The sequence below is a fragment of the Hemitrygon akajei genome, chromosome 5 (genome assembly GCF_048418815.1).
Source record: "Hemitrygon akajei chromosome 5, sHemAka1.3, whole genome shotgun sequence".
NCBI lineage: Eukaryota > Metazoa > Chordata > Chondrichthyes > Myliobatiformes > Dasyatidae > Hemitrygon > Hemitrygon akajei.
In genome coordinates, this window is record NC_133128.1 from 50,125,649 (window position 1) to 50,147,283 (window position 21,635).

Genomic DNA, 21,635 nt, shown 5'->3' on the forward strand with positions numbered 1-21,635 from the left:
CAGGCTGTGTTTCCCAGGGCTCGGGACTCGCATGATTAAAGCAGGTGGATAGTCAATAAATATTTTTCCAGAAAATACAGATTATTTGATGTGTTCACGGTTTTCAAGATTTTACTGTTCTATTCACTCATCTCAATTTTAAAAAACACTGCAATTTACAAACTCACAAGGAGACAAGTTTTATTTTTCACTCCAGCAGTCTCCCCCTCTGCCTACCAACCCTTGATTCTGTATTCCATGATCTATCTTTAACACTGAGCTCAATGTGGCTACTTGCCTGCACCCCACTCTCTCACATCATTACACCTTCAGACCTGGTACAGGAGAATTAGGAAGAAGTTCTCACTGAAGCCCTTCTGTTACTGTATACTTGTCAGGTCTGCCATGCTCCCTGGTGCTTTTTGATTCTTGGCCATAGACACATTTCTCCTCTCTCCCCATCTCCTCACAATTAAGTTCATGCTTTTCAAATTGAAAATATAAACTTAAACAGGCTTAAACATATCACTTCAAACAAATTTATATTTCAATCAATCAGCCAGTTTTATTCTTTCTTTGGAGAGCTGGGGATGTGAGAAATCTGCTGACCATGTTTAGTTGGTGGAACAGGTTGGGCTTGCTTTGCTTGGTACTGTTTCTAGTTTCTTCAAATTCTCTATCTTTTCTCCATAATTTATTCCATACTTTCAGATATTGGTGAGTTTGAATCCAAGATGACTTTAGAATCAATTCTGCCAGTCTGTGAATGATTACTGGGCTCTAAGGACACACGAGTACTAGTTGAGATGTTATTGTTGTGGTGGGAACTGGAGTTCTTTGGGGCTTTTGCCTCATGAAGTGATCTGAACCCACAGCAAGATCATTGAGCCTTACTGCAGGGAAACAGACCTTTCAGCTCAACTCATCCATGCCAGCCTTGGTGCATTCATGATCTAGTGTCTTCTGCCTGGAAACAAAGCCCTAGTCTCTCCTTGTCACTCAACCACTGCCAATCTTCATGAATCCTATTTGTACTCTTTCAAGATTAGACCATGCTTTCTTCTCGCTGCTGCCATCAGGAAGGTGCTACAGGTCAGAATCACAATCAGAATCAGGCTTATTGTCACTGGCATGTGACGTGAAATTTGTTAACTTAGCAGCAGCAGTTCAATGCAATACATAATCTAGCAGAGAGAGAGAAAAAATAATAAATAAAATAAAACATAGTAATAAATAAACAGGTAAATCAATTATGTATATTGAATAGATTATTTTAAAAATGTGCAAAAACAGAAAAACTGTATATTAAAAAAAGTGAGGTAGTGTCCAAAGCTTCAAAGTCCATTTAGAAATCGGATGGCAGAGGGGAAGAAGCTGTTCCTGAATTGCTGAGTGTGTGCCTTCAGGCTTCTGTACCTCCTACCTGATGGTAACAGTGAGAAAAGGACATGCCCTGGGTGCTGGAGGTCTTCAATAATGGACGCTGCCTTTCTGAGAGACCGCTCCCTAAAGATGTCCTGGGTACTTTGTAGGCTAGTGCCCAAGATGGAGCTGACTAGATTTAAAACCTTCTGCAGCTTCTTTCAGCCCTGTGCAGTAGCCCCTCCATACCAGACAGTGATGCAGCCTGTCAGAATACTCTCCACCGTGCAGCTATAGAAGTTTTTGAACGTATTTGTTGACATGCCAAATCACTTCAAACTCCAAATAAAGTACAGCCGCTATCTTGCCTTCTTTATGACTACATCGATATGTTGGGACCAGTTTAGATGGAATACATTGTTGGGAAGTGAATGGTCTTGCATTTTGTTGGAAGAAGTAAAAGGTTAGACTATTTTCTAAATGGAGAGAAAATTCAAAAATTTGAGGTGCAAAGGGACTTGGGAGTCCTTGAGCAGGATTCCTTAAAGGTTAACTTGCAGGTTGAGCTGGTGGTGAGGAAAGCAAAGGCAATGTTAGCATTCATTTCAAGAGGACTAGAATATAAAGGCAAGGATGTAGCCTTGAGGATCTAAAAAGCACTGGTGAGGCCTCATTTGGAGTATTGTGAGCAGTTTTGGGCCCCGTTATCTAAGAAAGGGTGTGCTGACATTGGAGAAAGTTCAAAGGAGGTTCATGAAAATGATTCTGAGATTGAGAGGCTCTGATGGCTCTGGGCCTGTATTCACTAGAATTCAGAAGAATGAGGGGTGACCTAATTGAAACCTATCGAATGTTGAAAGTCCTCAGTAGAGTGGATGTGGAGAAGATGTTTCCTATGGTGGGGAAGTCTAAGACCAGAGGGCACGGCCTCAGTATAGAGGGGTGTCCTTTTCGAATGGAGATGAGGAGGGATTTCTTAAGCCAGAGAGTGGTGAATCTGTGGAATTTGTTGCCATAGGTGGCTGTGGATGCCAAGTCATTGGGTATATGTAAGGCAGAGGTTAATAGATTCTTGATTGGTCAGGGCATGAAGGGATATGGAGAGAAGGCAGGAGGTTGGGCATGAGAGGGAAAATGGATCAGCCATGATCAGCCAAATGGCCTAATTCTGCTCCTATATCTTATGGTCTTGTGGCATCAGGGCCTACACCACCAGGTTCAGGAACAGTTATTACCCCTCAGCCATCAGGCTCTTGACCAGAGGGGATAACTTCACTCACCTTATCACTGAACTGTTCCCACAACCTACTTTCCAGGACTCTTATCTCATGTTCACAAAATATATTATTTATCTATTACTACGATTATTACTTTTTCATTTGTATTTGCACTGTATGTTTTGCACACTGGTTCTATAGTGTTCTTTGTATTTACTGTGAATGCCCACAAGAAAATGAATCTCTGGTTTATATATAGTGACATTAATGTACTTAGAATATAAATTTACTTTGAACTTTAATGACACCTTTTTCTATAGCTGAGCAGCTAGAACTGCATAGACTATTCCTACAGTAATAGTAAGGTATTACCAGTATTAATAGTATTTCTACTGTAATAGTAAGGTATTACTAGTATTAATAGTATTTCTACAGTAATAGTGAAGTCTCAAAAATGACTTGTACAGTTGCAACATGACATTCCAATTCCTGTACTCAGTGAAGACAACTGTGCCAAGTGCTTCTTCACCACCCGGTCTACCTGTGTTGCCACTTTCATGGAAGTGTGTACCTCTACCTCTAAATGTCTGTGCCCTACAGTACCTTATCATTTACTATCTCTGGCATACCCTCATTTAACTGACAGAAATTCGATACCTCACACTATCTTCAGTTAGATGCCATCTGCAATTCTGTGGCTCATTTCCCCAGTTCATGTAGATTCTGTTGTAATCCTAGAAAACTTCCTTCACTAACTACTACACCACTAGTTTTGTTAACCATGTTAACAGCATTGTCATCCAAATCATGAATGTAGATGATAGGTAACAGTTGACCCGACACCGATCCCTGTTGTGCAACATTGGTCACAAACCTCCAATCTGAACTACAATCTTCCACTGCCACCACCAAATCGATGTGTGTATACAGTTGGCTAGCTTACCCTGGGATCCTGTCATCCAGCATCATGGCTGAGCCTACCATGTAAGACTTTGTCAAAGGCCTTGCTAAAGTTCACACAGACAACATTGGCCATTGTCCCTTCTTTGATACCTCCTCAAAAAATTCTGGCAAATTTGTGAGGTACAATTTTCCATGCGCAAAGTCCTGCTGACTATCCCTTATCAACTCTGCCTTTCTAAATGCTGGTAAATCTGTTCCTCAGAATCCTTTTTAATAACTTTCCCACAACTGATGTTTGGCGTGCAGGCCTACAATTCTCTGGCATTTCTGTTCTCAAACAAAGGCACATCATTTGCCATCCTCTAGTCTTCCAGTACCTCCCCTGTGGCTAAAGATGTTGCAAACGTCTCTGCCAGTGTCCTTGAAAATTCTTCCAGCAATGCACTTGGTCAGGCCCTGGGAAACAACATACCTTAAAGTGCCATGGTCAGCACCTCCTTTGTTGAAATGTAGATATAAAAGGAAATAAATATAATTACTCATTTTCCATAATTAAATTTCCATGTTCCCCACAGTAAATACAGATGAGAAGTATTTATTCAACATCTCGCCTCTCTTGTGTGGCTCCACACATAGACAAGGCCACATTGATTCTTAAGGGGACCATTATTTACTCCAGTTGTCCTTATTCTCTTAATATATTTGTAGACTTGCACGGGATTCTCCATTTCCTTATCTGCCAAAGTTGTCTCCTATCATTGTTTGCCGTCCTGATTTGCTTCATAAGGGTATTCCTACATCCCTTGTAGCTTGATCCAGGTGTTCCTGTCTTTCCAGCCAAGATCCTTTGGGATCTTGCTGCAATAGGGGAAGAATGGTGAGATGTTGGAATTTCACTGCACATTATAAGAACATTCAAGTACTGGCTTTCTTCCCGGAGCACTATTTCATTTTGGTTGATTTAGAAATTGTGGAACTTTTCCCCAGAAGGCTGTGATTAGTCAGACAATTGGGGATTACTGAGGAAATACAAAAGATTCTGTAGATGCTAAGAATTCAGAGTAATGCACACAAAATGCGGGAGGAGCTTAGGTCAAGCAGTGTCCATGGAGTGGAATAAAAGGTCAATGTTTTAGGCTGAGACCATTCCTCAGGACTGGAAAGAAAGGGGGAAGAAGCCAGAATGAGAAGTTGGAGGGAGGGAAAGGAGTACAAGCTAGAAGGTGATAATTAAAGCCAGGTAAGGGGGAGGTAAGTGGGTGGAGTTAGGGGGTATGAAGTGAGAAGCTGGGAGGGTGATAGGTAAAAAAGGTAAAGACTGAAGAAGGAGGAATTTGACAGGAGGGAAGAGTAAACCATGGGAGAAAGAAAAGGAGGAGGAACACCAGGGAGAAACGATAGGCAGTTGAGGAGAAGAGAAAGGGGTGAGAGGGGAGGCAGAATAGGGAATGGAAAAGGAGAGGAGGAAGAGGAGAGGGAGAAATTATCAGAAGTTGGAGAAATTTATGTGCATCCCATTAGTAGGAGGCTACCCAAATGAAATATGAGGAGTTGCACTTCCAGCCTGAGAGTAGCCTTATCATGGCAGTAGAAGAGGGAATGGAACTCCATGTCGGAGTGGAACTGAAATTGCGAATCCTCCCTGCTGCAGACGCTGCTTGTCAAAGCGGTCCCCCAATCTACATCAGGGCTCACCGAGGTAGAGCAGGCCACACTCTGGAAATACCTTTTTTTATTGGCTAAGAATATTAAGGGAAATACAGTAAATGTATACAAATGGGGCTGAGATGAAGATTAGATCTGACCTGATTGTATGCCACACTTGCTCTTTTCTGTTTCTTCAGGTTCCTGTTGCCGCTCTGAGTTTAGAAGTGTAGGTCTTAAAATAGCGTGAACAAATGCAAAGAGGATTACAAATAAATGAGGGGATCTGGAACTCTATACTTGTGACAGATTAAAATAAGAATGACAGAGATATAGCTAAATAAAGATCAAGAGCATTGACCCAGGAGACAGTTTTTTTTTATGTCAAAGGAAGTTGTTAAACTTGGAATTAATACAGCGTAGGTGGATCTGTATTGATTTGAGACAAAGCTGAATACTGGAAGAGGCTAGTTGTTGGCACCTGGCCAAGGTCTCCCAAATAGAGTGAAGCAAAATGTTTAAGTGTGAATACAACTGAGCAGGGAGATATTAATTTATCAAATTACTCAGATGTACTGAGTGGTAAACCAGAGAAAGCGACTTGATTTGTCTCTAGATGATGAAAAGCCTTTCCCAGCTTGCTGAACCTTAACTGGATGAATAGTGTGCAACAGGAGGAGACAACCTGAAACCGGGTGGCTCCTGGATATGGTATCCCTAATGCGTACGATCGGAACTTCTTAGAAATATTTACCATCAGATACATGGAGCTGGTGTCAGAGAAATAGAAAGGTGAAATTTGGCAATTAGTAAATAAGAGTTACACTGGAATGTAGTAATGGCAAAAGTGGAAAACGGTTGAGGTAGTAGTGGAGTTTCTTTTCCAAGTACAGGTCAAAAGTTACAGAGTTGTGCCGTGTGCGTGGAGGGCAGTGGTGGCCCAAATGGAGGACAACATCAGCACAGTTGTTATGGGCCGGATTGCCTGATCCTGCACAATAATGAATCCTCTATTCTGCATCAATCTCCCCGTAGGAACACTGTGCAAGTGTATTTGCATTATGTTTTTGATGTTGACAGCTTTCCTTACAATGACTATCCAGAGTGCCAGACACATGATTTATTAGCAGGCAATTTTACCTGTCCCAGCTGAACACTTTGTTCTTTGTTCAAGCAAAGTACAGGTTCTGCATTCCTCTGTGATCTGCCTTGCTTCCTGATCAGGATTGCTTTCCCAGCTCATTCTCTCACTTCCCAAATTCACTCCATCAGCCTTCTTCCCACCCAATCCAACAGACCTGCTCTGCCCCTCTCTCTCACTGCCCCACAGCCTCTTCCCTCTTCGCCCACACACATCTTTCTCCAAGCTTGTATGATTATTCACCCCAAAAATCCAACTAACATTCTTTCTTCCCACTCCTCCTGTGAACTCCATCCTGCTTTCTCCTCCACAACCTACAAGCTGCTATGGAGTAGGTGTTTGATCCTCCATCTCAATCGCCAATGCGCACCAGCCAAAGTCTACCGACTCTTACTTGCCATCTCTTCTTCTTTTCCTCCTTGTCCTTGCATCTGTACTCACTATACCACCTCCTTCCACTTATTATTTGCCCATCTCCAAAGACCACCTGCCCATCAACTACCCTCCCTTATGTGGCTCCCCGCCTTCAATAGGACTCGAGTAACTGGAGTCAGCCTCATTTTACAAGCTTCTCAAACTGCTTGGCTGGACATGCGTTCCTGCATTTGGTGGGCACACACTGTGTTTCCGGACTCTGCCCTTCTAATAAAATCTGGGTCGTACTTGAAGGAAAATGTATGTAGAAAACATTCAAGTTCACGAAGTAAAGCAGAGCATTATATGAAATGGAAGAAATGAATGCACCAAAAGTTTTGTTTATTTGTAAAAATTGCAAGCAACTTAAATTGGTGTGATGCCTCTTTATTATTAGCAAGATGCACATGATTCAGGAGGTCTGAAAACTTCGATTTGACATGGATGAGAGGAAAGCTTAGAAATGACAGGTTAAAGAATGGGACTTGAATAGTTTAAGGCAGCTGGATAATTGGTGCCTATCACATTTCCAGTAATGAATGCGCTGTATAGTCTCAGAATGCCGTAAACATTCATTAGTGGAAGGTTCTAACAAGGAAAATAAAGTTGCTGTTTTCCCCTTCCTTTGTTGATTTTTGCTGAAGTACCTGTGCGGTGAAAAGAGCAATATTATAAAGAATCAGTTTTAAGTTCTTTTTCAGAGATGAAGAGAATTTACTTTGTACTTGAAAGCATGTGAAATAGGAAACAAAATAAATACAAAAACTGTTAGAAATTCTCATCTATGAAGGGGGGAAATTAACAATTTGTTCATGGAACCAATGTTCCCTCTAACTTTTAGTAGTAGTGTGTGCAAAAAAATCTTATGTTGTGCAATTTTTTTTCCTGTGACAGAAGTCTGTGCACATTGAATGCACACATGGTCCGGTTTATGTAGGTTTACAAAACATTTGACATAAAACTGCACAGAATAACATCAAAATAACATATATATTTAAGTCACTCAGTGATTAACTTCTTTCCATGCATCACAAATCCCCAGATCTTCACGGTGTGCTACACAGTGTGGAATGTCCTGTTTAACTCTTGCTGCAACACCATTAACTCTGCCCAACATTACTGACGCTCCATCAGACATAAACATCACCATCTTATGGAGGTCAACTTTCTTCTCTTCATAAAACAACTTGATCGCTGAAACAATAGAAGAAGCTTCACACGCCTGCAGCTGAACTATTCCGCTAAAAAACGTTTTATAAACCATGCAATCTTTAGATCTGAATTTGAAGTACAGAATGAGACATTTGTTGACAGATACGTCTGTGGTTTCATCAACTGCTAAAGTGTGAAAATCTGCTGATGCTATTTCTTCAAATGTGTTGTTCTGAACAAAGTAGGAGATAGTCTCCAGAAATTTGAACGCATAATTTTTGCTTCGCCAGCTGTCTGGGAGTTGAACATACTTTTCCATAAGATCATTAATGTGTTGAACTGAATGTAAAGAGTTATTCATTTTAACAGCTAACAACACACTGTTGATAAGAACTTTGATCTCCTCTGGGTTTGATCGTTTTTGCTCTTGTTCATCTGCACTCAACAGTAACATGCATAGCACTCCTGCAACGGGTAATGATGGGTTCTGTTGCCTGAGCTTTTGTACACCGTCCAAATGTGATTTACTTGCCAAATGATCCTTCAAAAAGTCAAGTTTCCAAATATCATCCCACTTCTTTCCACTAGCAAATTCTCTAGCAACTTTCGCATCACGACAATACAAACAGATAACTCCAGTTTCCGAATCATACATAAATATTTCTTGTAGCTGAACATTCATGACCTCATGAGCTTTCGGTGTAACAGTTTCTACTATTTTGTTAAGACAATCAACTTTAAACAAATTTGCAGTTCTTTTGCGCTTCAAGCCCTTCGCTTCTTTTGAATTCGACACAGTGAATCAATATTTTTTCAATTAAAAACTTAGTAAACTATCTACAGGATTTGAAACAGATCTTTGTAAACTTTATGATATGAACACTGTCCGCCAAAGATGGCTGCAGCCGTGACGCAACTGTACAAACCGGAACAGGAAAGGTGAGGTGACGTAAATTAGTGACGCGCATTGCGGTATTTGAAAAACCAACTAACTAGTTAACAGAAACATTTAGCTAAAAGATTATTTTCAATAAATGTAATTATTAATTACTACATTATTTTAGGTAACTAACCTTTTGTGTGCACATTAATTTCCTTTGTGCACATGCACACACCTTAGAGGGAACATAGCATGGAACTGTGCCACAGTACGTGTTTATGTGATAGCTCCTAACTGTGTGAAAGTAATGAAGGTTCTCTGTTGCACTGTTTGGACCCAGTTCTGGATCTGATGTTTGGGATTCTGTACCTGGAGACCCTGGGGTAGTGAAGGGTGGTGTGGAGTGGCGAGGCTCCAGAGGTGCAGTTATTGAGTTAATTCCATTTAAACGTTGATACATTTCTGGACAGGAAAAGAATCGAGGGATTCTTCAGGGGATAGTGTGGGGAAATGATAATGAAGTAGAATGTCTACTGTACTTTTGATGAATGGTGTTGCAGGCTCGAAGAGCCAAAGTGGCCTACAGCAGTTTTAATCTCTTTTGTTCTTATAGAGGTAAATGCCAGAATTTTCCCACCAAACTTAAATCCAAGTAATTAAATCAATATGGCATATAAAGCCATTATTGATCAATGATACCCATAAAACAAACCTGACTCACTAATGTCCTTCAAGAAAGGAAAACAGACATCATTACCCTAGTGTATCATAAACACAAGAAATTCTGCAGATGCTGGAAATGCAAAGCAACACATATAAAATGCTGGTGGAACTCAGCAGGTCAGGCAGCATCTATGGAACATTTAGAACTGAGACCCTTCTTCAGAACTGGAAAGGAAGGGGGAAGACACCAGAATAAAAAATTGGGGGGAGGGGTAGGAGGATAGCTAGAAGGTGGTAGGTGAAGCTTAGTAGGTGGGAAAAGTCTGATTGGAGAGGAGAGGAGAGTGTACCATAGAAGAAAGGGAAGGAGGAAGGGAACCAGGGGAGGTGATAGGCAGGAGAGAAGAGTTAAGTAGCAAGAGTGGGGTATAGAAGAAAAGGGAAGGAGGGAATTTTTTTTTACCAGAAGGATAAATTGATATTCATGCCATTGGGTTTGAGGCTACCGAGAGGGAATATAAGGTGTTGCTCCTCCACTCTGAGGGTGGAGATGTCAGAATGGGAATTGGCCACTGTGAAGTTTCGCTTGTAGTGGACAGAGCGGAGGTGCTCGATGACGCAGTCCCCCAGTCCTTATCTAGTTTTATTAAAGTGGGTCTCCTGACTCAGTAATGTGGTGGACTCTGAAATGAATTAGTTCTGATTAATTAGTAATGAATACGTGTCATCCACATCCCAAGGAAGAACAAGTTGAAACACATTGCTGAACCCGAAGTGTAACTACTGCAATTGACCTTGTGAAGAAACAGTGATCCAATGAAGTGATGTTGTATCATTAAATTATTAAATTATTTCATGCTATCATTTAATATCAATTAATAATTTAAAATTTGGTAAACAATTTGATAGTATATTTTGTGGGTATTAGTTTTACACACTTTAAGTTGAGGAACCATCTCTTCTTTGTTTTTCGAGCAACAGCCTGGGATAGATCAAAATCAAGTTTAATATCGCCAGCATATATCGCAAAGTTTGTTGTTGTGCACCAGCAGAACAATGCAACACATAATAAAAACTTTGTTACAATATACATCCTGAAATTCTTTTTCATCGCAATCATACATGAAAAACAGAGGCGTGCCCCCAAAGAATGAATGACAGTTAAATGTTACAACCCCAAAGTCCCCCCCCAGCTCCCCTCCCACGCGTAAGCGGCAGCGAGCAACGATCTCCCTTCCCTCCCACCAGCAAAAAAAACATTGGCACCCACCACTGAGCACTCAAGCGTACAACAAAGCATTAGCAAAGACACAGACTTGCAGTACCCCAAATACTACTCGTTGACCCGGTATTCGACATACCACAGTCTCTCCCCCTCCCCCTAATGTGTCTCCGTTTTCCAGCGAGAGGGGAGACATCACAAACAACTCGCTGATTTATGATGTTAAAAGTCAGTGGTGTCGCTTTTTCCGAGCTCTGTGCCCAAAGAACTCGGGTCCCTGGGTACACAGCCAGTGGCCAGCTCACTGCTTTCCATCTTCCGTCTCCCACGACACACCGGATTGCTGCAGAGACACCAACCTGTGGTCCGCCCATCTCCAGAGCCGCGAGATCTCGGACCCCCGGAGGCGAGCGAAGCTCTTAGGCCGCATCCTTGGCATATTGAATAACGGTCAGTTATGAAACCCCGAGAGCGGGTCCCATTCCTGCAAAGAACCGTAGTCAGCGTGTAACTCCAGGTCAGGGTCTTCCAAAGTACCCTGAAAGGGAAAAATAAAGATATTAAAGATAGAAATAGAGTTGTTTCTGAAAATGCACACAAAGGAGTTGCCGTGAGGTGCCGTTGTCTCCTCCTGCATTTAATGCTGATGACATTCATTTTAGCAGGGAGAATAAGGAGATAAAATAATAATAATTCTATTCACGCACTGCCTTAGACATTTAGTTTGTGCATTCTTTAAGATTTCAGTGGCAGGATAAATTGAGGAGTCTCTTTAAGAGAGAACATAGTTTTTTCTTGAATTATTTAGCAGTTAGCACAGCATGACTTTGATATAGAAATAAAAATGTCAAGTGTAATTGATTGTTGCCTTGTAATTCACCAAGTAAACTGTTTTGAAGAGTAATCTTAGTGAAACAGATATTGCAATTTGGGCATATGATGTGGAAAGGATTTCTTAGAGTTTAAATTGTATATCAGATATTTTATTGGTGCTAAGGATTCTGACTTTACCAAAAACTAAATCCTTTAATTGCTTTCGTAAGTGCATTTGATTGTATTTTTATATAGTAAAATTATTTGCAATTTAGCATTAAGAGTAAATTTGACTAATGCTGTTTTAATACAAAAAAGTGCTGCAAAAACTCCCACTGTCCAGGCCTATGTCCTCTTTTCATTGCTGCCAACAGGAAGAAGGTACAGGAGCCTCAGGGCCTGTACTACCAGGTCCAGAAACCGTTATTACCCCTCAACTATCAGATTCTTGAACCAGAGGGGATAACTTCACTCACTGAATTGTTCCCACTGAACTGGATTTACTTTCAAGGACTCTTCATCACATATTCTCTATTACTTATTATTATGATCAGTATTATTATTTTCTTTTTCTGTTCGCACTATTGATTGTTTTTTGGATATTGGTTGTTGTCTGCCCCATTGATTCTATTGTTTTTCTTGTATTTATTGTAGGACCCACAAGAAAATGACTCTCCGGGTTGTACATGGTGACACATATGTACTTTGATGTCGGAAAAGATTTGTAGCTGGGGTTGAGAATGTTGTTGAGTGGCTCGCCGAGCTGGCTTGTCGGCTTGCAGGCGTTTCGTTCATTCGAACTTGCACTGATGATGATGGGTAACAAAACGTCTGCAAGCTGACAAGCCAGCTTGGCGAACCACTCAATAACAACTCTGACGATAAACTTACTTTGATCTCTGAACTTTGAATATTCCTGTGATGTCCTATGGGTATCGTAGGACTGTGATTTCTGTGTTGTCAGTCTGCTACCTATTTTCAACAGAGCCCTGCCTTCAAAGCTCCAATCAGTGTAGTGCCAGGTGGAAACTGGAACAGAGACAGACTCAGATCGATGTGCTATGATTCTGAGGACGCTCTCAGCCTAATTAAAAGTGAAGTTGGAAATGTGGGAAAGTGCATTTGCGTCCTTTCTCGCGTGCGTGTGTGTGTACGTACTCCTGCTAGTCATAAGGAGGTACAGCAGCACAGTAGAAGGCCCCTTTGACCCTTCAAGTTTGTGCTGATCATCAAGCACTGTTATTTGCACTAATCCTCAACACACTTTATTCTTCCCACATTCCCATTAATTGCCCTGACATTCTGTCCCCACATTACTAGCAATTCACAGTGACGGGTTAATGAACCAGCATGCATGTCACCGGGATGTGGAAGGAAACGGGAAAAGCACCGTAGTTACAGGGAGAAATGCAAACTCCGCGCGGATGGCGTTAAGGTGAGGCAGCAGCTCTACGAGCTGTGCTACAATGTACCCTACCCGCTCTCTTTCTTCTAGTCACATTCTTCTCCTTGTAAAATTGATTAACATTGGAATCTTGTCACAATAGTATGTGACAATTGATAGGCTTCTACTCTATACATCAAGTAACTTCCTGTCAGCAAGTCTATTGATTACATCTTGATTGGTGTGCTGAGAGTCTGAAAAATGTGTCATTGCATGCAGGGATTTCAGTAGTGAGACTAGCAGTACAGACAGAATGCTAATAGTGTCAGCTGGCTTCCATGCTGTATGTTTCTAATCAAAAACAACTCTAGCTTCATTGCATTTCATGATTTTCACTCACTTGCAGCACTGATTCTATGGCGCCCCCTGGTGTTCCCTCTGACTTTATTTAATTATTTTTAAGTTCAAAGTTCAAACTAAATTTATTATCAAAGTATATAAATGTCCCCATGTATACTGCTCAGAGGTTTATTTTATTGAGAGGATACTCAATAAATTTATTTTTTTAAAAAAAAACTGCTATTTACAGTTTGGAGATTTTTGAATGATCCAACGCTTTGCTGTCTGTGAGAAGATTCCGGGAAGTGAGCACGTATTCGGGTGGGCTCGATGTGAAGAAACTTCGAGACGGAGCAAGAGTCGATGATCGACTCCATTTCACCAGTTAAAGTGTCCATTATTTGCTGATTAAAGCATCAAGCAAGATCGAGACGTTGAGGCAAATGTGGAAGACCAGTGAGAGTTCAGTGCCAATTGCCTTACTTTCGATTGCTGCAGAGAAGGAGACTGTGAGCGGCCCATCGCTATGTGGCTCAGTGCGGCAGGCGGGTAGGCCTCTCCGCCTCGTGTGGGCTCCCTCTCTTTCGGTGATATCGTAGGAGGCTATCGTGGTTCTACATTTATGGACTGTGGATATTTTCAAACTTATATATTCTGTGTTTTTTATCAACTGTTCGTTTTCCGGTTTGTTGTGTGAGAGGAGGGTGTTTGTAGGTTGGTGCTCTGTTGTGTTCTTTCAAGAGTCCTTGTAAATGAGTCCATAGGTTTTGGGAAATTTTCAGTGATATGGTAAATGAGGTTGTTCAAGAGCCTCATAGCTGAGGGGTAATAACTGTTCTTGAACCTGCTGGTGTGGGTCTTCCAGCTCCTGTACTTTCTTCCTGAAGACAGCAACAAGAAGAGAGCATGTCCTGGGTGATGGGAGACCCTGATGTTTCCCTGCGGTAGTGTTTGGCGTGGGTGTGCTCAGTGGTGGAGCAGGCTTTACCCGCGATCGTCTGGGCTGTACCCAGTACTTCTTGTAGGATTTTCAATTCAAGGATGAGTATGAGTTCTATTCATGCCAACTGTCCGTAAACTGAATTTTCTGTAAGTCAGTGTACAATTTCCTCCACAATTGTAATGGGCACTGGGGAAGGCAGTATAGATCGTAAGAGTTGTCACACAGTGAACTGTAACAAAGTTGAAGTAAATTTATTAAAGTATGTACAGTAAATCTTAGCACGTACTGCCTTGAGATTCACGTTCTTGCAGGCATTTACAGAACAATAAAGAAATACAATAGAATTTATGAAAAACTATGTCTAAAGACTGACAATATGCAAAAGAAAATAAATTGTGCAAATAAAAATCATAATAATACTGAGAACACGAGTTGTAGAGCCCTTGAAAGTATGTTTAGAATAAATTCAGAGTGAAGTTATCTGCGCTGGTTCAGAAGGCTGACGGTTGTATGGTAATAACTGTTCCTGAACCAGCAGGTGTGGGACCTAGGGCTTCTACATTATGGTAGTAGTGAGAAGAGACTATGGCCTAGGTTCCCTGATGGATGCCGCTTTCTAGTGGCAGTGCTACATGTAAATGTGCTCACTTGGTGGAGGGCTTCGTCTGTGATGGACTGGGCTCTATCCACCACTTTCTGTAGCCTATTCTATTGGCCATTGGTGTTTCCACACCAGGCCATGATACAACTAGTTAGGATGCTCTCCACTGGTCAAAGTTCAAAGTACATTTATTATCAAAATTTGTATTCCTTGAGATTCATCTTCTTTCTGGCAGCCACAAAGAAACACAATAGAATCCATAAAAAAAACCCCACACAAGAAAAAAACGACAAGTGTCCAATACGTGTAAAAAGAACAATACAAGGAGCATGAACCGCAGAGTCCCCGAAAGTGAGTCCACAGCCACGGAGCCCGTTCAACACTGAGGCGAGTGAAGAGGGTCCAGGAGCCCAATGGCTGCAGAGTCAGTTCCGTTCTGAGGCGAGTGAAGAGGGTCCAGGAGCCCAATGGCTGCAGAGTCAGTTCTGTTCTGAGGCGAGTGAAGAGGGTCCAGGAGCCCAATGGCTGCAGAGTCAGTTCTGTTCTGAGGCGAGTGAAGAGGGTCCAGGAGCCCAATGGCTGCAGAGTCAGTTCCGTTCTGAGGCGAGTGAAGAGGGTCCAGGAGCCCAATGGCTGCAGAGTCAGTTCTGTTCTGAGGCGAGTGAAGAGGGTCCAGGAGCCCAATGGCTGCAGAGTCAGTTCTGTTCTGAGGTGAGTGAAGAGGGTCCAGGAGCCCAATAGCTGCAGAGTCAGTTCCGTTCTGAGGCGAGTGAAGAGGGTCCAGGAGCCCAATGGCTGCAGAGTCAGTTCTGTTCTGAGGCGAGTGAAGAGGGTCCAGGAGCCCGATGGCTGCAGAGTCAGTTCTGTTCTGAGGCGAGTGAAGAGGGTCCAGGAGCCCAATGGCTGCAGAGTCAGTTCTGTTCTGAGGCGAGTGAAGAGGGTCCAGGAGCCCGATGGCTGCAGAGTCAGTTCTGTTCTGAGGCGAGTGAAGAGGGTCCAGGAGCCCGATGGCTGCAGTCAGTTCTGTTCTGAGGCGAGTGAAGAGGGTCCAGGAGCCCAATGGCTGCAGAGTCAGTTCCGTTCTGAGGCGAGTGAAGAGGGTCCAGGAGCCTGATAGCTGCAGAGTCGGTTCTGTTCTGAGGCGAGTGAAGAGGGTCCAGGAGCCTGATAGCTGCAGAGTCAGTTCCGTTCTGAGGCGAGTGAAGAGGGTCCAGGAGCCTGATAGCTGCAGAGTCAGTTCCGTTCTGAGGCGAGTGAAGAGGGTCCAGGAGCCTGATAGCTGCAGAGTCAGTTCTGTTCTGAGGCGAGTGAAGAGGGTCCAGGAGCCCAATGGCTGCAGAGTCGGTTCTGTTCTGAGGCGAGTGAAGAGGGTCCAGGAGCCTGATAGCTGCAGAGTCAGTTCCGTTCTGAGGCGAGTGAAGAGGGTCCAGGAGCCCAATGGCTGCAGAGTCAGTTCTGTTCTGAGGCGAGTGAAGAGGGTGCAGGAGCCCAATGGCTGCAGAGTCAGTTCTGTTCTGAGGCGAGTGAAGAGGGTCCAGGAGCCTGATAGCTGCAGAGTCAGTTCCGTTCTGAGGCGAGTGAAGAGGGTCCAGGAGCCCAATGGCTGCAGAGTCAGTTCTGTTCTGAGGCGAGTGAAGAGGGTCCAGGAGCCCAATGGCTGCAGAGTCAGTTCTGTTCTGAGGCGAGTGAAGAGGGTCCAGGAGCCCAATGGCTGCAGAGTCAGTTCTGTTCTGAGGCGAGTGAAGAGGGTGCAGGAGCCCAATGGCTGCAGAGTCAGTTCTGTTCTGAGGCGAGTGAAGAGGGTCCAGGAGCCTGATAGCTGCAGAGTCAGTTCCGTTCTGAGGCGAGTGAAGAGGGTCCAGGAGCCTGATAGCTGCAGAGTCAGTTCCGTTCTGAGGCGAGTGAAGAGGGTCCAGGAGCCTGATAGCTGCAGAGTCAGTTCCGTTCTGAGGCGAGTGAAGAGGGTCCAGGAGCCTGATAGCTGCAGAGTCAGTTCCGTTCTGAGGCGAGTGAAGAGGGTCCAGGAGCCTGATAGCTGCAGAGTCAGTTCCGTTCTGAGGCGAGTGAAGAGGGTCCAGGAGCCTGATAGCTGCAGAGTCAGTTCCGTTCTGAGGCGAGTGAAGAGGGTCCAGGAGCCTGATAGCTGCAGAGTCGGTTCTGTTCTGAGGCGAGTGAAGAGGGTCCAGGAGCCTGATAGCTGCAGAGTCAGTTCCGTTCTGAGGCGAGTGAAGAGGGTCCAGGAGCCTGATAGCTGCAGAGTCAGTTCCGTTCTGAGGCGAGTGAAGAGGGTCCAGGAGCCTGATAGCTGCAGAGTCAGTTCTGTTCTGAGGCGAGTGAAGAGGGTCCAGGAGCCCAATGGCTGCAGAGTCGGTTCTGTTCTGAGGCGAGTGAAGAGGGTCCAGGAGCCTGATAGCTGCAGAGTCAGTTCCGTTCTGAGGCGAGTGAAGAGGGTCCAGGAGCCCAATGGCTGCAGAGTCAGTTCTGTTCTGAGGCGAGTGAAGAGGGTGCAGGAGCCCAATGGCTGCAGAGTCAGTTCTGTTCTGAGGCGAGTGAAGAGGGTCCAGGAGCCTGATAGCTGCAGAGTCAGTTCCGTTCTGAGGCGAGTGAAGAGGGTCCAGGAGCCCAATGGCTGCAGTCAGTTCTGTTCTGAGGCGAGTGAAGAGGGTCCAGGAGCCCAATGGCTGCAGAGTCAGTTCTGTTCTGAGGCGAGTGAAGAGGGTCCAGGAGCCCAATGGCTGCAGAGTCAGTTCTGTTCTGAGGCGAGTGAAGAGGGTGCAGGAGCCCAATGGCTGCAGAGTCAGTTCTGTTCTGAGGCGAGTGAAGAGGGTCCAGGAGCCTGATAGCTGCAGAGTCAGTTCCGTTCTGAGGCGAGTGAAGAGGGTCCAGGAGCCTGATAGCTGCAGAGTCAGTTCCGTTCTGAGGCGAGTGAAGAGGGTCCAGGAGCCTGATAGCTGCAGAGTCAGTTCCGTTCTGAGGCGAGTGAAGAGGGTCCAGGAGCCTGATAGCTGCAGAGTCAGTTCCGTTCTGAGGCGAGTGAAGAGGGTCCAGGAGCCTGATAGCTGCAGAGTCAGTTCCGTTCTGAGGCGAGTGAAGAGGGTCCAGGAGCCTGATAGCTGCAGAGTCAGTTCCGTTCTGAGGCGAGTGAAGAGGGTCCAGGAGCCCAATGGCTGCAGAGTCAGTTCTGTTCTGAGGCGAGTGAAGAGGGTGCAGGAGCCCAATGGCTGCAGAGTCGGTTCTGTTCTGAGGCGAGTGAAGAGGGTCCAGGAGCCCAATGGCTGCAGAGTCAGTTCTGTTCTGAGGCGAGTGAAGAGGGTCCAGGAGCCTGATAGCTGCAGAGTCAGTTCTGTTCTGAGGCGAGTGAAGAGGGTGCAGGAGCCTGATAGCTGCAGAGTCAGTTCTGTTCTGAGGCGAGTGAAGAGGGTGCAGGAGCCCAATGGCTGCAGAGTCAGTTCTGTTCTGAGGCGAGTGAAGAGGGTCCAGGAGCCCAATGGCTGCAGAGTCAGTTCTGTTCTGAGGCGAGTGAAGAGGGTCCAGGAGCCCAATGGCTGCAGAGTCAGTTCTGTTCTGAGGCGAGTGAAGAGGGTCCAGGAGCCCAATGGCTGCAGAGTCAGTTCTGTTCTGAGGCGAGTGAAGAGGGTCCAGGAGCCCGATGGCTGCAGTCAGTTCTGTTCTGAGGCGAGTGAAGAGGGTCCAGGAGCCCAATGGCTGCAGAGTCAGTTCTGTTCTGAGGCGAGTGAAGAGGGTCCAGGAGCCCAATGGCTGCAGAGTCGGTTCTGTTCTGAGGCGAGTGAAGAGGGTCCAGGAGCCCGATGGCTGCAGAGTCAGTTCTGTTCTGAGGTGAGTGAAGAGGGTCCAGGAGCCCAATGGCTGCAGAGTCAGTTCCGTTCTGAGGCGAGTGAAGAGGGTCCAGGAGCCCAATGGCTGCAGAGTCAGTTCTGTTCTGAGGCGAGTGAAGAGGGTCCAGGAGCCCAATAGCTGCAGAGTCAGTTCTGTTCTGAGGCGAGTGAAGAGGGTCCAGGAGCCCGATGGCTGCAGAGTCAGTTCTGTTCTGAGGCGAGTGAAGAGGGTCCAGGAGCCTGATAGCTGCAGAGTCAGTTCCGTTCTGAGGCGAGTGAAGAGGGTCCAGGAGCCCAATGGCTGCAGAGTCAGTTCTGTTCTGAGGCGAGTGAAGAGGGTCCAGGAGCCTGATAGCTGCAGAGTCAGTTCTGTTCTGAGGCGAGTGAAGAGGGTCCTGGAGCCCAATAGCTGCAGAGTCAGTTCTGTTCTGAGGCGAGTGAAGAGGGTCCAGGAGCCCGATGGCTGCAGAGTCAGTTCTGTTCTGAGGCGAGTGAAGAGGGTGCAGGAGCCCGATGGCTGCAGAGTCAGTTCCGTTCTGAGGCGAGTGAAGAGGGTGCAGGAGCCCAATGGCTGCAGAGTCAGTTCTGTTCTGAGGCGAGTGAAGAGGGTCCAGGAGCCCAATGGCTGCAGAGCCAGTTCTGTTCTGAGGCGAGTGAAGAGGGTCCAGGAGCCCAATGGCTGCAGAGTCGGTTCTGTTCTGAGGCGAGTGAAGAGGGTCCAGGAGCCCAATGGCTGCAGAGTCGGTTCTGTTCTGAGGCGAGTGAAGAGGGTCCAGGAGCCCAATGGCTGCAGAGTCGGTTCTGTTCTGAGGCGAGTGAAGAGGGTCCAGGAGCCCAATGGCTGCAGAGTCGGTTCTGTTCTGAGGCGAGTGAAGAGGGTCCAGGAGCCCAATGACTGCAGTCAGTTCTGTTCTGAGGCGAGTGAAGAGGGTCCAGGAGCCTGATAGCTGCAGGGCAACAGCTACTCGTGAACATGGCGGCGTGGACCCAATACTCCTGCACCTCTCAGCTGAAGGTAGCAGCGAGCAGAGAGGGAGACGAGTCAACCCCAGGCAGGCCAGGCCGGCTCAGGTGCGAGATTTCTGGCTGACATGGAGAAGTTAGCTGAACACTAGTTCGTCCTCTGCCCTTGGCCTTGGCATCTCAATCTTTTTAATCTGGCTTGACGCTTAAATCAGTGAATCACTGGTTCATTTTTCGCTCTCAGGTCCAGGCCCCGATGCTTCTATCCAGCCTGAAGTCTGCTCCAGAAATGGCCGTCCCAGCGACTGCATTCTTGAGAGTCCTGTTCGCCAAATCCTTCAGGACACCACAAAGTTGCCAGATTATTCAGATGGTTCAACAGCACAATTCCTAAAGAGAAATTACTGCATCAGTAGAAGTTATTCAAAGTTTTTGATAGCATGCTGAATCTATGCAAACTTCTAAGGAAGTAGAGGTGCTGCTATGCCTTCGTTGTGATGGTACTTGTGTGCAGGACAGATCCTCTGATACGTTAATGCCAAGGAGCTTAAAGCTACTGATTCTCTCCACCCCCTTTGCCCCAATGAGGACTGGCTCATAGCTCCTTCATCCTGTGGTCAATAATCAGCTCTTTGGTTTTGTTGATGTTGAGTGACAGGTTGTTGTTGTAGCACATTCAACCACATTTTCAGTCTCCATCCTGAAAGTCCTAAATGTTGGTTTGAATGTCTCCCTGGATGAGTAAGGGGATTGCTAATCAACAACAAAACCATTTGCATTTCAATAAAATAAATTATGCATGCATGAGAGGTGACTCAGGGTTTAAAATCTTACCAGAGGGAGCGTTTGGAGAAGACATTGGTTATTTCTCTGGGTAATCTTTGCATTGTTTCCTGATGAATAGGTTTAAGTACCAGACCTGACGGCAAAGTCTGTGGAAATTTGCATAAAGTTGGATTTTCATAAATCAGGTCTTCTGTAACCAGATGACTCCTTGTATTTTAGGACATGAAAATCGGCAAACTGGAATGATCTACAGATCCCTCAGATACCAGCCTCCTTCCAAGCCAGAACCATGTGATCTGTCAGGAGGTGAAAAAACAGTGCCTCCTCCCCAACTGTTCCTGAACGTTTACCCTCTTCCCAATCTCCCCACCAATGCCAGTGTGAAAATCTACATACTATCTGATTAACTTCTCCAAACAATCAAACCAGTCAGGAGACAACCTTGTTCTGGGTTAACATTTCTCCAACACCTATCCCTTACAAGATGACTACCATCTACAGTCACGTATTTGTTTAGCTCTTGCAATTGAACAATCTATATCACAGCACTTTTTTGAGCACTACATATGCAACTTGGACATGTTCCTGCATCTTGCTACTTAATTGAATTCTACGGTATGATTCTAAACTTTGATAAAGAGTAGTTTAAACTGTATGCAGTCATGTACGCAATTCCATCTTCTACTGATGGATTCGATCAAGTGGAACACACATGATATTCTGCAGGGAAAGGCTCCCAGTATGAAAGCTTCCTTTAAAAGAGTGTTGATTGGGTCTTGGGGAGCAGGGTGTCAGTACATTTAGTTCTTGGTGTTTTTGACTTAAACCATGACTCATTGTGGTCACTGGAAACTGGGAAATGGCGTGAATTGGGAGACTTGGCATTCACTTTCTCGTAAATTCAATGAAGTGTTATTTTTAAAGCAGAACCTGATCTGCATAAATTGTTTCATTTGGAGGCTCTTCACATTGAAGAATTGTAATGTTTCCTCTGAGTTCACTGGAATGCCAATGAATTATTTGATATTTGTGCAAATAACAAATTGAATTCACTTAAGAATCTTGGCCTTAATATTTTAATTCATTTGTTTCTTAATTGATTAGATTGTGTTTCCAGCTCCAAAAGCCAAGGAGAAATTATTGTTTTTGTTGTTTCAGGGAAAATCCTATCCTTTCACGGGTCCATTCCCACCTATGTGGAATCCACTTGCCTACATGGATTACAACAATCTTTGGAGAACCCTGGATAACATGGGGAAGGAGGTAAAGAGTAATTTTTAAATAATGTATGTAACAGAAATTATAGGGTTGTTCTTAGAATGATGCCAGTGATGCAACACGATAAGTACAAGAAGTAGTAGTGTTTGGAGGCTGAGGGGGCTTGGTGTGAGTT

General features: G+C 44.7%; 1 protein-coding gene across 1 annotated transcript in view; it reads left to right on the forward strand.

Annotated features, from left to right (window-relative positions):
- The window catches only part of mao (monoamine oxidase), a 301,102-nt gene that overhangs the window by 93,840 nt on the left and 185,627 nt on the right, over window positions 1–21,635 (forward strand). Inside the window, exon 4 of the mRNA XM_073045512.1 lies at window positions 21,401–21,505. Within this exon, the coding sequence (XP_072901613.1) occupies window positions 21,401–21,505 (105 nt within the window). The remainder of the gene's footprint in view (window positions 1–21,400; window positions 21,506–21,635) is intronic.